The 18,064-nt window shown below is 52.2% G+C and overlaps 1 protein-coding gene across 2 annotated transcripts in view; it reads right to left on the minus strand.

The window, feature by feature from the left end:
* The window catches only part of LOC128697353 (uncharacterized), a 272,403-nt gene that overhangs the window by 135,188 nt on the left and 119,151 nt on the right, over nt 1-18,064 (minus strand). For both annotated transcript variants that reach the window (XM_070094179.1, XM_070094180.1), the window contains one exon: nt 5,498-5,708. In XM_070094179.1, the coding sequence (XP_069950280.1) occupies nt 5,498-5,707 (210 nt within the window). In that variant the 5' untranslated portion in view covers nt 5,708. The remainder of the gene's footprint in view (nt 1-5,497; nt 5,709-18,064) is intronic.

The raw sequence follows: 18,064 nt of genomic DNA on the forward strand, positions 1-18,064 counted from the left end.
CACCAGAGTCACTAAGATTGCACCAGAGTCGCTAAGACTGCACCAGAGTCACTAAGACTGCGCCAGAGGCGCTAAGACTGCACCAGAGTCACTAAGACTGCAACAGAGTCACTAAGACTGCACCAAAGGCGCTAAGACTGCACCAGAGTCACTGAGACTGCACCAGAGTCACTAAGACTGCACCAGAGCCACTAAGACTGCACCAGAGTCGCTAAGACTGGACCAGAGTCACTAAGACTGCACCAGAGTCACTAAGACTAAACCAAAGTCACTAAGATTGCACCAGAGTCACTTAGACTGCACCAGAGTCACTAAGACTGCACCAGAGTCACTAAGACTGCACCAAACCCACTATGCCTGCACCAGAGTCACTAAGACTGCACCAGAGTCACTAAGACTGCACCAGAGTCAATAAGACTGCACCAAAGCCACTAAGACTGCAGCAGAGTCGCTAAGACTGCACCAGAGTCACTAAGACTGCACCAGAGTCACTAAGACTGCACCAGAGGCGCTAAGACTGCACCAGAGTCACTAAGACTGCACCAGGGTCACTAAGACTGCACCAGGGTCACTAAGACTGCACCAGGGTCACTAAGACTGCACCAGGGTCACTAAGACTACACCGGGATCACTAAGACCGCACCAGGGTCACTAAGACTGCACCAGGGTCACTAAGACTGCACCAGGGTCACTAAGACTACACCGGGATCACTAAGACTGCACCAGGGTCACTAAGACTACACCGGGATCACTAAGACTGCACCAGGGTCACTAAGACTGCCCCAGAGTCACTAAGACTGCACCAGGGTCACTAAGACTGCACCAGGGTTACTAAGACTGCACCAGGGTCACTAAGACTGCACCAGAGTCAATAAGACTGCACCAAAGTCACTAAGACTGCAGCAGAGTCACCAAGACTGCACCAGAGTCACCAAGACTGCACCAGGGTCACTAAGACTGCACCAAGGTCACTAAGACTGCACCAGGGTCACTAAGACTACACCGGGGGCACTAAGACTGCACCAGGGTCACTAAGACTGCACCAGGGTCACTAAGACTGCACCAGGGTCACTAAGACTGCACCAGGGTCACTAAGACTGCACCAGGGTCACTAAGACTGCACCAGAGTCACTAAGACTGGACCAGGGTCACTAAGACTGCACCAGGGTCACTAAGACTGCACCAGGGTCACTAAGACTGCACCAGGGTCACTAAGACTGCACCAGGGTCACTAAGACTGCACCAGAGTCACTAAGACTGCACCAGGGTCACTAAGACTGCACAAGGGTCACTAAGACTGCACCAGGGTCACTAAGATTACACCAGGGTCACTAAGACTGCACCAGGGTCACTAAGACTGCACCAGGGTCACTAAGACTGCACCAGGGTCACTAAGACTGCACCAGGGTCACTAAGACTGCACCAGGGTCACTAAGACTGCACCAGGGTCACTAAGACTACACCAGGGTCACTAAGACTGTACCAGGGTCACTAAGACTGCACCAGGGTCACTAAGACTGCACCAGGGTCACTAAGACTGCACCAGGGTCACTAAGACTGCACCAGGGTCACTAAGACTGCACCAGGGTCACTAAGACTGCACCAGGGTCACTAAGACTGCACCAGGGTCACTAAGACTGCACCAGGGTCACTAAGACTACACCAGGGTCACTAAGACTACACCAGGGTCACTAAGACTACACCGGGATCACTAAGACTACACCGGGATCACTAAGACTGCACCAGGGTCACTAAGACTGCACCAGGGTCACTAAGACTACACCAGGATCACTAAGACTACACCAGGGTCACTAAGACTACACCAGGGTCACTAAGACTACACCAGGGTCACTAAGACTACACCGGGGTCACTAAGACTGCACCAGGGTCACTAAGACTGCACCAGGGTCACTAAGACTACACCGGGATCACTAAGACTGCACCGGGGTCACTAAGACTGCACCAGGGTCACTAAGACTACACCAGGGTCACTAAGACTGCACCAGGGTCACTAAGACTGCACCAGGGTCACTAAGACTGCACCAGGGTCACTAAGACTGCACCAGGGTCACTAAAACTGCACAAGGGTCACTAAGACTGCACCAGGGTCACTAAGACTGCACCAGAGTCACTAAGACTGCACCAAACCCACTATGCCTGCACCAGAGTCACTAAGACTGCACCAGAGTCACTAAGACTGCACCAGAGTCAATAAGACTGCACCAAAGCCACTAAGACTGCAGCAGAGTCGCTAAGACTGCACCAGAGTCACTAAGACTGCACCAGAGTCACTAAGACTGCACCAGAGGCGCTAAGACTGCACCAGAGTCAGTAAGACTGCTCCAGGGTCACTAAGACTGCACCAGGGTCACTAAGACTGCACCAGGGTCACTAAGACTGCACCAGGGTCACTAAGACTACACCGGGATCACTAAGACCGCACCAGGGTCACTAAGACTGCACCAGGGTCACTAAGACTGCACCAGGGTCACTAAGACTACACCGGGATCACTAAGACTGCACCAGGGTCACTAAGACTACACCGGGATCACTAAGACTGCACCAGGGTCACTAAGACTGCACCAGAGTCACTAAGACTGCACCAGGGTCACTAAGACTGCACCAGGGTTACTAAGACTGCACCAGGGTCACTAAGACTGCACCAGAGTCAATAAGACTGCACCAAAGTCACTAAGACTGCACCAGAGTCACCAAGACTGCACCAGAGTCACCAAGACTGCACAAGAGTCACTAAGACTGCACCAGAGTCACTAAGACTGCACCAGAGTCACCAAGACTGCACCAGGGTCACTAAGACTGCACCAGGGTCACTAAGACTGCACCAGAGTCACTAAGACTGCACCAGAGTCACTAAGACTGCACCAGAGTCACTAAGACTGCAGCAGAGTCACCAAGACTGCACCAGAGTCACCAAGACTGCACCAGGGTCACTAAGACTGGACCAGGGTCACTAAGACTGCACCAGGGTCACTAAGACTGCACCAGGGTCACTAAGACTGCACCAGGGTCACTAAGACTGCACCAGAGTCACTAAGACTGCACCAGGGTCACTAAGACTGCACCAGGGTCACTAAGACTGCACCAGGGTCACTAAGACTGCACCAGGGTCACTAAGACTGCACCAGGGTCACTAAGACTGCACCAGGGTCACTAAGACTGCACCAGGGTCACTAAGACTGCACAAGGGTCACTAAGACTGCACCAGGGTCACTAAGACTACACCAGGGTCACTAAGACTGCACCAGGGTCACTAAGACTGCACCAGGGTCACTAAGACTGCACCAGGGTCACTAAGACTGCACCAGGGTCACTAAGACTGCACCAGGGTCACTAAGACTGCACCAGGGTCACTAAGACTGCACCAGGGTCACTAAGACTACACCAGGGTCACTAAGACTGCACCAGGGTCACTAAGACTGCACCAGGGTCACTAAGACTGCACCAGGGTCACTAAGACTGCACCAGGGTCACTAAGACTGCACCAGGGTCACTAAGACTGCACCAGGGTCACTAAGACTGCACCAGGGTCACTAAGACTACACCAGGGTCACTAAGACTACACCAGGGTCACTAAGACTACACCGGGATCACTAAAACTACACCGGGATCACTAAGACTGCACCAGGGTCACTAAGACTGCACCAGGGTCACTAAGACTACACCAGGATCACTAAGACTACACCAGGGTCACTAAGACTACACCAGGGTCACTAAGACTACACCAGGGTCACTAAGACTACACCGGGGTCACTCAGACTGCACCAGGGTCACTAAGACTGCACCAGGGTCACTAAGACTACACCGGGATCACTAAGACTGCACCAGGGTCACTAAGACTGCACCAGGGTCACTAAGACTACACCAGGGTCACTAAGACTGCACCAGGGTCACTAAGACTGCACCAGGGTCACTAAGACTGCACCAGGGTCACTAAGACTACACCGGGATCACTAAGACTGCACCAGGGTCACTAAGACTACACCGGGATCACTAAGACTGCACCAGGGTCACTAAGACTGCACCAGAGTCACTAAGACTGCACCAGGGTCACTAAGACTGCACCAGGGTCACTAAGACTACACCAGGGTCACTAAGACTACACGAGGGTTAATAAGACTGAACATTACATTGCAACTCCCAGTCCAAGTGACTTTAATGCTTAAAACAGAGATCAAAACAGTGTAAATACAACGAGGAATATACATCCCTGGGTGTATGTGTACATGATTTACCTAGCTATAATACTACACTGTACGTGTAACTGCCCACAGTAGTTACACAGATACTAATGTAGTTAGTGTCCAGCAGACACACAGTAGGTACACAGATAACTAAGTTAGTCTCCAGCAGACACACAGTAGGTACACAGATAACTAAGTTAGTCTCCACCAGACACACAGTAGGTACACAGATAACTAAGTTAGTTTCCAGCAGACACACAGTAGGTACACAGATATCTAAATTAGTCTCCACCAGACACACAGTAGGTACACAGATAACTAAGTTAGTCTCCACCAGACACACAGTAGGTACACAGATAACTAAGTTAGTCTCCACCAGACACACAGTAGGTACACAGATAACTAAGTTAGTTTCCAGCAGACACACAGTAGGTACACAGATAACTAAGTTAGTCTCCAGCAGACACACAGTAGGTACACAGATAACTAAGTTAGTCTCCACCAGACACACAGTAGGTACACAGATAACTAAGTTAGTTTCCAGCAGACACACAGTAGGTACACAGATAACTAAGTTAGTCTCCACCAGACACACAGTAGGTACACAGATAACTAAGTTAGTCTCCAGCAGACACACAGTAGGTACACAGATAACTAAGTTAGTCTCCAGCAGACACACAGTAGGTACACAGATAACTAAGTTAGTCTCCAGCAGACACACAGTAGGTACACAGATAACTAAGTTAGTCTCCACCAGACACACAGTAGGTACACAGATAACTAAGTTAGTCTCCAGCAGACACACAGTAGGTACACAGATAACTAAGTTAGTCTCCAGCAGACACACAGCAGGTACACAGATAACTAAGTTAGTCTCCAGCAGACACACAGTAGGTACATAGATAACTAAGTTAGTCTCCAGCAAACACACAGTAGGTACACAGATAACTAAGTTAGTCTCCAGCAGACACACAGTAGGTACACAGATAACTAAGTTAGTCTCCACCAGACACACAGTAGGTACACAAACAACTTAGTCTGCAGGAGACATATGGTAACATATTCTGCCTTTCCCATGTTCTCCCTAAGTACTTCCATGTACTCACATGTACTTCCACGCATCTCCATGTACTTCCAGGTACTTCCACGCATCTCCACGTACTTCCATGTACTTCCACGTCTATCCACGTACTTCCATGTACTCACATGTACTTCCACGTATCTCCACGTACTTCCATATACTCACATTTACTTCCACGTACCTCCACGTTTCCCGACGTACTCACAGTACTCACCGTTGAGAGTTGCATCTTGGACGCTGGTGGTCCGGACTCGTAGTACTGTGTGGCGACCACACCGTAGGTGCCATTGTGGTGGTGGTGGTGGTCGTCGTCATGGTTGCTGTGGTAGTTGTCCTGGTAGTTGTTGTTGTCGTGGTGGTGGTGGTGTCGTCGTCCACCACCACTTCCCCCTGACCCACGACTGCTTCTCGCGCTGGCTGGCATGCTGTGGACGACAAGACAGAGCATTATGGTACCTGGACGACTGACAAGAGCACGTTACAGTCTAAGTAGAGCGAAACGTCTCTCACCAGGTCAAAGGTTAATAGAGGGAAGTAAGATAAGATTTTATTCGGATTTTTAACCCCGGAGGGTTAGCGGTGCGTTATTTCCATTGTGGTCCTCAATCTTGTCCCCCAGGATGCGACCCACACCAGCTGACAAACACCCAGGTACCTACTTGCTAGGTGAAGAGGATAACAGATGAAGGAAACGCGTCCAGTGTTCCCACCCCTGCCGGGAATCGAACCCGGAGCCTGTGTGTGAAGCGAGAGCTTTACCAGCCAGACCACGGGGCCCCACCAGCCAGCCCACGGGCCCCCTCCAGGCAGCCCACGGGCCCCCTCCAGCCAGACAACGGAGCCCCACCAGCCAGGCAACGGGGCCCCTCCAGCCAGCCCATGGGCCCCCTCCAGCCAGACCACGGAGCCCCACCAGCCAGGCAACGGAGCCCCTCCAGCCAGCCCACGGGCCCCCTCCAGCCAGACCACGTAGCCCCACCAGCCAGGCCACGGGTCCCCTCCAGCCAGACCACGTAGCCCCACCAGCCAGCCCACGGGTCCCCTCCAGCCAGACCACGGGTCCCCTCCAGCCAGACCACAGGTCCCCTCCAGCCAGACCACGGAGCCCCACCAGCCAGGCAACGGGGCCCCTCCAGCCAGGCCACGGGGCCCCTCCAACCAGACCACGAAGCCCCACCAGCCAGGCCACGGGTCCCCTCCAGCCAGGCCACGGGTCCCCTCCAGCCAGGCCATGGAGCCCCACCAGCCAGGCCACGGGTCCCCTCCAGCCAGGCCACGGGGCCCCACCAGCCAGGCCACGGGTCCCCTCCAGCCAGGCCATGGGGCCCCACCAGCCAGGAAACGGGGCCCCCCTCCAGCCAGGCCATGGGGCCCCCCACCAGCCAGTTCCTGTGGCCTGGCTGTGGCCTGGCTGTGGCCTGGCTGTGGCCTGGCTGAAAGCTTTAATAAAGATATCGAAGAAGTAATAAAATAATGCGATAAATACAAGAATTATGATGAGATAATTGAAATAACTGGGAGTAAGATGACGATATATTGTGTTACATAACTGGGAGTAAGATGACGATATATTGTGTTATATAACTGGGAGTAAGATGACGATATATTGTGTTACATAACTGGGAGTAAGATGACGATATATTGTGTTACATTATATATGTTTATCTTATGATTAGTGTTGATATGTAATGTAGGGAAGGAATGTATGTACACACACACACACACACACACACTAGCGCACACACACACGCACACACACACACACACACACACACACACTAGCGCACACACACACACGCACACACACACACACACACACACACACACTAGCGCACACACACACTCACACACACACACACACACACACACACACACACACTAGCGCACACACACACACTCACACACACACACACACACACACACACACACACTAGCGCACACACACACACGCACACACACACACACACACACACACACACTAGCGCACACACACACACGCACACACACACACACACACACACACACACACTAGCGCACACACACACTATCTCACACACACTATCGCACACACACACTATCTCACACACACTAGCGCACACACACACACGCTCTAGCGCACACACACACACACACACACACATACACACACACACACACACACACACACTAGCGCACACTAGCGCACACACACACACACACACACACACTAGCGCACACACACACACTAGCGCACACACACACACACACACACACACACTCACACACACACACACACACACACACACACACACACACGCCCAGCGACAGTATGAAAACGACATAGCATCGAAAGTCAAATCTGACCCGAAACTGCTGTATAGCCACATTAGGAGGAAGACAACAGTCAAGGACCAGGTGATAAGGCTGAGGAAAGAAGGTGGAGAACTCACAAGAAACGATCAAGAGGTATGTGAGGAGCTCAACACGAGATTTAAGGAAGTATTTACAGTAGAGACAGGAAGGACTCTGGGGGGACAGACCAGATGGGGACACCAGCAAGGAATACACCAACAAGTGTTGGACGACATACATACAGATGAGGAGGAGGTGAAGAAACTGCTAAGGGACATCGATACCTCAAAGGCAATGGGACCGGACAACATCTCTCCGTGGGTCCTTAGAGAGGGAGCAGATATGTTGTGCGTGCCACTTACCACAATCTTCAACACATCCCTGGAAACTGGGCAACTACCTGAGGCATGGAAGACGGCAAATGTAGTTCCCATTTTCAAAAAAGGAGACAGAAAAGAGGCACTAAACTATAGACCTGTGTCATTGACGTGTATAGTATGCAAAATTATGGAGAAGATTATCAGGAGGAGAGTGGTGGAGCACCTGGAACGGAACAGGAGTATAAATGCCAACCAGCACGGATTCACGGAAGGCAAATCCTGTGTCACAAACCTTCTGGAGTTTTATGATAAAATAACAGAAGTAAGACAAGAGAGAGAGGGGTGGGTTGATTGCATCTTCTTGGACTGCAAGAAGGCCTTTGACACAGTTCCTCACAAGAGATTAGTGCAGAAGCTAGAGCATCAGGCGCATATAACAGGAAGGGCACTGCAATGGATCAGAGAATACCTGACAGGGAGGCAACAACGAGTCATGGTACGTAATGATGTATCACAGTGGGCACCTGTGACGAGCGGGGTCCCACAGGGGTCGGTCCTAGGACCAGTGCTATTTTTGGTATATGTGAACGACATGACGGAAGGGTTAGACTCAGAAGTGTCCCTGTTTGCAGATGATGTGAAGTTAATGAGGAGAATTAAATCTGATGAGGACCAGGCAGGACTTCAAAGAGACCTGGACAGACTGGACACCGGGTCCAGCAAATGGCTTCTCGAATTTAATCCTGCCAAATGCAAAGTCATGAAGATAGGGGAAGGGCACAGAAGACCACAGACAGAGTATAGGCTAGGTGGCCAAAGACTGCAAACCTCACTCAAGGAGAAAGATCTTGGGGTGAGTATAACACCGAGCATGTCTCCGGAAGCACACATCAATCAGATAACTGCTGCAGCATATGGGCGCCTGGCAAACCTGAGAACAGCATTCCGATACCTTAGTAAGGAATCATTCAAGACACTGTACACCGTGTATGTCAGGCCCATACTGGAGTATGCAGCACCTGTTTGGAACCCGCACTTGATAAAGCAAGTCAAGAAACTAGAGAAAGTACAAAGGTTTGCGACAAGGTTAGTTCCAGAGCTAAGGGGAATGTCCTATGAAGAAAGATTAAGGGAAATCGGCCTGACGACACTGGAGGACAGGAGGGTCAGGGGAGACATGATAATGACATATAAAATACTGCGTGGAATAGACAAGGTGGACAAGGACAGGATGTTCCAGGATGGGGACACAGAAACAAGAGGCCACAATTGGAAGTTGAAGACACAAATGAGTCAGAGAGATAGTAGGAAGTATTTCTTCAGTCATAGAGTTGTAAGGCAGTGGAATAGCCTAGAAAATGACGTAGTGGAGGCAGGAACCATACACAGTTTTAAGACGAGGTTTGATAAAGCTCATGGAGCGGGGAGAGAGAGGGCCCAGTAGCAACCGGTGAAGAGGCGGGGCCAGGAGCTAGGACTCGACCCCTGCAACCACAAATAGGTGAGTACACACACACACACACACACACACACACAGGAGCTAGCGACCACATGGTTCTGTGCTTTGAATATCAGTAGAGTTGCAAGTGGAGAGAGTAACAGGAGTTGAATGGGAAAAGCCTGACTATAAAAGAAGGGACTACATAGGGTTGAGGAACTTCCTGCAGGAGGTTCCGTGGGACAGAGAACTGGCAGGAAAGACAGTAAATGAAATGATGGAATATGTAAAAACAAAATGCAAGGAGGCAGTGGAAAAGTTTATTCCCAAGGGCAACAGAAACAATGGGAAGACCAGAACGAGCCCCTGGTTTACCCGACGGTGTAAGGAGGCAAAAACAAAGGGCAATAGAGAATGGAAAAAGTACAGAAGGCAGAGAACACATAAAAATAGGGAGATTAGTCGCAGAGCCAGGAACGAGTATGTACAGGTAAGGAGGGAGGCCCAGCGACAGTATGAAAATAACATAGCATCGAAAGTAAAGACTGACCCGAAACTGTTGTACAGCCACATCAGGAGGAAGACAACAGTCAAAGACCAGGTGATCAGACTGAGGACAGAAGGTGGAGAACTCACAAGAAATGATCAGGAGGTATGTGAGGAGCTAAACAGGAGATTTAAGGAAGTTTTTACAGTAGAGACAGTAAAGGCTCTGGGAAGACAGCACAGAAGGGAATATCAAGAGGGAATATACCAACAAGTGTTGGATGACATACGAACAACCGAGGAGGAGGTGCAGAGGCTGCTAAGAGTGACCTTGATACCTCAAAGGCAATGGGATCGGACAACATCTCCCCATGGGTCCTTAGAGAAGGAGCAGAGATGCTGTGAGTGCCCCTAACCACAATCTTCAACACATCCCTTGAAACTGGGCAACAACCTGAGAAATGGAAGACAGCAAATGTAGTCCCCATATTTAAGAAAGGAAACAGAAACGAGGCACTAAACTACAGACCTGTGTCTATGACATGTATAGTATGCAAAGTCATGGAGAAGATTATCAGGAGGAGAGTGGTGGAACACCTGGAACGGAACAAGATTATAAATGAAAACCAGCATGGGTTCATGGAAGGCAAATCCTGTGTCACAAACCTTCTGGAGTTTTATGACAAGGTAACAGAAGTAAGACACGAGAGAGAGGAGTGAGTTGATTGCATTTTCCTGGACTGCAGGGAGGCCTTTGACACAGTTCCTCACAAGAGATTAGTGCAGAAGCTGGAGGATCAGGCGCATATAACAGGGAGGGCACTGCAATGGATCAGGGAATACCTGACAGGGAGGCAACAACGAGTCATGGTACGTGAAGAGGTATCACAGTGGGCGCCTGTGACGAGCGGGGTCCCACAGGGGTCAGTTCTAGGACCAGTGCTATTTTTAATATATGCGAACGACATGATGGAAGGAATAGACTCTGAAGTGTCACTATTCGCAGATGATGTGAAGCTGATGAGAAGAATTAAATCGGATGAGGATGAGGCAGGACTGCAAAGAGACCTGGACAGGCTGGACATGTGGTCCAGAAACTGGCTTCTCGATTTCAACCCTGCCAAATGCAAAGTCATGAAGATTGGGGAGGGGCAAAGAAGACCGCAGACAGAGTATAGGCTAGGTGGACAAAGACTACAGACCTCACTCAGGGAGAAAGACCTTGAGGTGACCATAACACCGAGCACGTCACCGGAGGCACACATCAACCAAATAACTGCTGCAGCATACGGGCGCCTGGCAAACCTGAGAATAGCATTCCGATACCTTAATAAGGAATCGTTCAAGACACTGTACACTGTGTTAGGCCCATCCTGGAGTATGCAGCACCAGTCTGGAACCCACACCTGGTCAAGCACGTCAAGAAGTTTGAGAAAGTACAAAGGTTTGCAACAAGGCTAGTCCCAGAGCTCAGGGGAATGTCGGACGAGGAAAAGCTGAGGGAAATCGAACTGACGACACTGGAGGACAGAAGGGTCAGGGGAGACATGATAACGACATACAAGATACTGCGGGGAATAGACAAGGTGGACAGAGATAGGATGTTCCAGAGAGGGGACACAGAAACAAGGGGTCACAACTGGAAGCTGAAGACTCAGACGAGTCACAGGGGCGTTAGGAAGTATTTCTTCAGTCATAGAGTCATCAGGAAGTGGAATAGCCTAGCAAGTGAAGTAGTGGAGGCAGGAACCATACATAGTTTTAAGAAGAGGTATGACAAAACTCAAGCAGCAGAGAGGGAGAGGACCTAGTAGCGATCAGTGAAGAGGCGGGGCCAGGAGCTGAGTCTCGAACCCTGCAACCACAATTAGGTGAGTACACACACACACACACACACACACACACACACACACACACACACACACACACACACACACACACTACACGGGAATGAGGAACTTCCTGAACGGGGTTCAGTGGGACAGAGAACTGGGAGGGAAGCCAGTTAATGAGGTGATGGAATATGTAGCAACAATGTGCAAGGAGGCTGAGGAGAGGTTTGTACCCAAGGGTAACAGGAATAATGAAAAAGCCAGGATGAGCCCATGGTTCACCCAAAGGTGCAGGGAGGCAAAAACCAAGTGTGCTAGGGAATCGAAGAAATATAGAAGGCAAAGAATCCAGGAGAATAAGGAGAGCAGTCGTAGAGCCAGAAATGAATATGCACAGATTAGAAGGGAGGCCCAACGACAATATGAAAACAACATAGCAGCGAAAGCCAAATCTGACCCGAAGCTGTTATACAGCAACATCAGGAGGAAAACAACATTCAAGGACCAGGTAATCAGGCTAAGGAAGGAAGGAGGAGAGACAACAAGAAATGACCGTGAAGTATGTGAGGAACTCAATAAGAGATTCAAAGGAGTGTTCACAGAGGAGACAAAAGGTGCTCCAGAAAGACGGAGAGGTGGGGCACACCACCAAGTGCTGGACACAGTACACACAACCGAGGAAGAAGTGAAGAGGCTTCTGAGTGAGCTAGATACCTCAAAGGCAATGGGGCCGGATAACATCTCTCCAAGGGTCCTGAGAGAGGGAGCAGAGGCGCTGTGTACCCCTAACAACAATATTCAATAAATCTATCGAAACAGGGAGATTGCCTGAGGCATGGAAGACAGCAAATGTAGTCCCAATCTTTAAAAAAGGAGACAGACATGAAGCACTAAACTACAGACCAGTGTCACTGACATGTATAGTATGCAAAGTCATGGAGAAGATTATCGGGAGAAAAGTGGTGGAACACCTAGAAAGGAATGATCTCATCAACAGCAGCCAACATGGTTTCAGGGACGGGAAATCCCGTGTCATAAACCTACTGGAGTTCTATGATATGGTGACAGCAGTAAGACAAGAGAGAGAGGGGGGTGGGTGGATTGCATTTTCTTGGACTGCAAGAAGGCGTTTGACACAGTTCCACACAAGAGATTAGAGCAAAAGCTGGAGGACCGAGCAGGGATAACAGGGAAGGCACTACAATGGATCAGGGAATACTTGTCAGGAAGACAGCAGCGAGTCATGGTATGTGGCGAGGTGTCAGAGTGGGCACCTGTGACCAGCGGGGTCCCACAGGGGTCAGTCCTAGGACCAGTGCTATTTCTGGTATTTGTGAACGACATGACGGAAGGAAAAGACTCCGAAGTGTCCCTGTTTGCAGATGACGTGAAGTTGATGAGAAGAATTCATTCGATCGAAGACCAGGCAGAACTACAAAGGGATTTGGACAGACTGCAGACCTGGTCCAGCAATTGGCTCCTCGAGTTCAACCCCACCAAGTGCAAAGTCATGAAGATTGGGGAAGGGCAAAAAAGGCCGCAGACGGAGTACAGTCTAGGGGGCCAGAGACTACAAACCTCACTCAAGGAAAAAGATCTTGGGGTGAGTGTAACACCAGGCACATCTCCTGAAGCGCACATCAATCAAATAACTGCTGCAGCATATGGGCGCCTAGCAAACCTCAGAACAGCATTCCGACATCTTAATAAGGAATCGTTCAGGACCCTGTACACCGTCTACGTTAGGCCCATATTGGAGTATGCGGCACCAGTTTGGAACCCACACCTAGCCAAGCACGTAAAGAAACTAGAGAAAGTGCAAAGGTTTGCAACAAGACTAGTCCCAGAGCTAAGAGGTATGTCCTACAAGGAGAGGTTAAGGGAAATCAACCTGACGACACTGGATGACAGGAGAGATAGGGGGGACATGATAACGACATACAAAATACTGAGAGGAATTGACAAGGTGGACAAAGACAGGATGTTCCAGAGATGGGACACAGCAACAAGGGGACATAGTTGGAAGTTGAAGACACAGATGAATCACAGGGATGTCAGGAAGTATTTCTTCAGCCACAGAGTAGTCAGGAAGTGGAATAGTTTGGGAAGCGATGTAGTGGAGGCAGGATCCATACATAGCTTTAAGCAGAGGTATGATAAAGCTCACTGTTCAGGGAGAGTGACCTAGTAGCGATCAGTGAAGAGGCGGGGCCAGGAGCTTGGACTCGACCCCTGCAACCTCAACTAGGTGAGTACACAAACACACACACACACCAATATGGTTTCTGCAGGGAAGGAACTTTGTCAAGGAATATCAACACGGGTTATGGAGGGAAGGAACTTTGTCAAGGAACATCAACACGGGTTATGGAGGGAAGGAACTTTGTCAAGGAACATCAACACGGGTTATGGAGGGAAGGAACTTTGTCAAGGAACATCAACATGGGTTCTGCAGGGAAGGAACTTCGTCAAGGAATATCAACACGGGTTATGGAGGGAAGGAACTTTGTCAAGGAACATCAACACGGGTTATGGAGGGAAGGAACTTTGTCAAGGAACATCAACACGGGTTATGGAGGGAAGGAACTTTGTCAAGGAACATCAACACGGGTTATGGAGGGAAGGAACTTTGTCAAGGAACATCAACACGGGTTATGGAGGGAAGGAACTTTGTCAAGGAACATCAACACTAATATAGAAAGGGCAACACTTGCTTCATGTTATACTGAAAGTCAATAAAAGAGTGAGGGGAATCAGTGAGACCAGAAAGGAAGAGGCAGACTGCGTCATCTTAGAGCAGACTGTCAGCAAACACTGGGCACTCTGCTTCACTCCAGACTTATCCTCAAACGGGAAGTTGCAAACTCAAGTGCAGTGAAGAATACTGAAAAGCTTGCAAGGGTACTTAGCTGTTTCAATTTTTAAGGTTTAATTAATAAGATATTACAAAGACCCTAATGGAAATAAGTCACTTTGCCTGACTTTTTGTGGGTCTTCCTGGATAATGTACACATATGTTACACATATGTTATGTGTACCTGTGGTTAAATATACTTATTTATTTACTTTAAGGAGTGAAAGAGAGTGAAGGTATGGTCGAAAGAACACTTTAAAGAGTGAAGGAGAGTCATGGTATTTTTCAAGGAGTGTTTCCAAGAGTTAAACAAAATGGTGGTGAGGGAGGAATGACGACTGTGGGCAGGTGTAACAAGCGGGGTTCCCTAAGGATTATTACTGACACTCGTATTACCGAGGATCACTACTAGCACTCACACCATCACTAATACATCTCAACTATTATAAGGTATCCACTGTTGTACACTTGTCTGAGCGTCACGACAACATAACACAACATACGACAACAGCAACACATTGTAACACTACTTACCAACACTCTCCTTACATACCCTCTCACCATCACGTTACCCTCCCCCACACGCACCTTCCCCTCCCCCACACGCATCTTCCCCTCCCCCACACGCACCGTCCCCGCCCCCACACGCATCTTCCCCTCCCCTCCCCCACACGCACCTTCCCCTCCCCCATACGCACCTTCCCCTCCCCCACACGCACCTTCCCCTCCCCCATACGCACCTTCCTCTCCCCCCACACACACCTTCCCCTCCCCCACACACACCTTCCCCTCCCCCATACGCACCTTCCCCTCCCCCACACGCACCTTCCCCTCCCCCCACACGCCTTCCCCCACACGCCTTCCCCCACACGCCTCCCCCCACACACCTCCCCCACACACCTCCCCCATATACAATGAACACTTCAGATGGTGGAGGCAACATTCTTGAGAGCATAAGTCAAGGTCGAGTATTCCAAGAATGGCGCCGCTAATGTCACAACTTTCTGAAGACTTTTTGTGTATTCTTACAGGACCATTAATGTGTTGTGTTGAGTTTACCCTCCACCCCCTCCCTTCCTCCCTCCACCCCCTCCCTTCCTCCCTCCACCCCCTTCCTACCTCCCTCCACCCCCTTCCTTCCTCCCTCCACCCCCTCCCTTCCTCCCTCCACCCCCTTCCTACCTACCTCCACCCCCTTCCTACCTCCCTCCACCCCCTTCCTACCTCCCTCCACCCCCTTCCTACCTCCCTCCACCCCCTTCCTACCTCCCTCCACCCCCTTCCTACCTCCCTCCACCCCCTTCCTACCTCCCTCCACCCCCTTCCTACCTCCCTCCACCCCCTTCCTACCTCCCTCCACCCACTCCCTTCCTACCACCACCCCCTTCCAACCTCCCTCCACCCCCTTCCTACCTCCCTCCACCCCCTTCCTACCTCCCTCCACACCCTCCCTTCCTCCCTCCACCCCCTCCCATCCTCCCTCCACCCCCTTCCTACCTCCGTCCACCCCCTCCCTTCCTCCCTCCACCCCCTTCCTACCTCCCTCCACCCCCTTCCTACCTCCCTCCACCCCCTTCCTACCTCCCTCCACCCCCTTCCTACCTCCCTCCACCCCCTTCCTACCTCCCTCCACACCCTCCCTTCCTCCCTCCACCCCCTCCCATCCTCCCTCCACCCCCTTCCTTCCTCCCTCCACCCCCTCCCTTCCTCCCTCCACCCCCTCCCTTCCTCCCTCCACCCCCTCCCTTCCTCCCTCCACCCCCTCCCTACCTCCCTCCACCCCCTCCCTTCCTCCCTCCACCCCCTACCTTCCTCCCTCCACCCCCTTCCTACCTCCCTCCACCCCCTTCCTACCTCCCTCCACCCCCTTCCTACCTCCCTCCACCCCCTTCCTACCTCCCTCCACCCCCTTCCTACCTCCCTCCACCCCCTCCCTTCCTCCCTCCACCCCCTCCCATCCTCCCTCCACCCCCTCCCTTCCTCCCTCCACCCCCCTCCCTTCCTCCCTCCACCCCCTCCCTTCCTCCCTCCACCCCCTCCCTTCCTCCCTCCACCCCCATCCTCCCTCCACCCCCATCCTCCCTCCACCCTTTCCCTTCCTCCCTCCATCCCCTTCCTACCTCCCTCCACCCCCTCCCATCCTCCCCCACCCCCTCCCTTCCTCCCTCCACCCCCTCCCTTCCTCCCTCCACCCCCATCCTCCCTCCACCCCTTCCTCCTCCACCCCCATCCTCCTCCACCCCCTTCCTCCCTCCACCCCATCCTCCTCCTCCACCCCCTTCCTCCCTCCACCCCAATCCTCCCTCCACCCCCATCCTCCCTCCCCCCACCCCCTCCATCCTCCCCTCCACCCCAATCCTCCCTCCACCCCCTTCCCTCCCTCCACCCCAATCCTCCCTCCACCACCATCCTCCCTCCACCCCCATCCATCCCTCCACCCCGTCATCCTCCACCCCGTCATCCTCCACCCCGTCATCCTCCACCCCCCCCAATCCTCCCTCCACCACCTATCCTCCCTCCACCCCCATCCTCCCTCCACCCCAATCCTCCCTCCACCCCCATCCTCCCTCCACCCCCATCCTCCCTCCACCCCAATCCTCCCTCCACCCCAATCCTCCCTCCACTCTTCCATCCTCCCTCCACCCCTTCAATCCTCCCTCCACCCTCTTCCCCTTCCCTCCTCCATCCCCTCCTACCTCCCTCCACCCCTTCCTACCCTCCTCCGCCCTTCTTCCTACCCCTCCTCTCCCTCCCATCCTCCCCCACCTCCCTTCCCTCCACCCCCTTCCTCCATCCTCTCCCTCCACTCCTCCTCCCTCATCTTCCTCCACTCATCCTCCCTCCACTTCATCCTCCTCCACCCCTTCATCCTCCCTCCACCTCACTTCCTCCCTCCACCCCTTCCCTCATCCTCCCTCCCCACTCCACCTCCTCTTCCCCTCCTCCCCTCCCAACCCCTCCTCCCTCCACCACCTATCCTCCCTCCACCCCCTCCCCATCCTCCTCCCCTCCACCCCAATCCTCCCTCCACCCCCTTCCTTCCCTCCCTCCACCCCCTCCCAATCCTCCCTCCACCACCATCCTCCCTCCTCCCCCCACCTCATCCCTCCTCCACTCCTCTCCCTCCCCAATCCTCCTCCACCACCTATCCTCCCTCCACCACCTCATCCATCTCCTCACCCCAACCTCCTCCCTCAGCTCCACCCCCTCATCCCTCCCTCCACCCCCTTCATCCTCCCTCCACCCCCTTTCTTATCCTCCCTCCACCCCTCCAACCCTCCTCCTCCACCCCCATCCTCCCTCCACTCAATCCTCCTCCACCCCTCCCTTCCTCCCTCCTCCTCCACCTTCTTCCTACCCTCCTTCCACCCCTTCCTACCTCCCTCCGCCCTTCCTACCTCCTCCGGCCCCTCCCATCCTTCCCCTCCCCACCCCTCTCTTCCCTCCACCCCACCTCTCATCCTCCCTCCACCCCCTTCATCCTCCCTCCACCCCTCCCATCCTCCCTCCACCCCCTCCT

This window comes from Cherax quadricarinatus, chromosome 44 (genome assembly GCF_038502225.1).
Source record: "Cherax quadricarinatus isolate ZL_2023a chromosome 44, ASM3850222v1, whole genome shotgun sequence".
NCBI lineage: Eukaryota > Metazoa > Arthropoda > Malacostraca > Decapoda > Parastacidae > Cherax > Cherax quadricarinatus.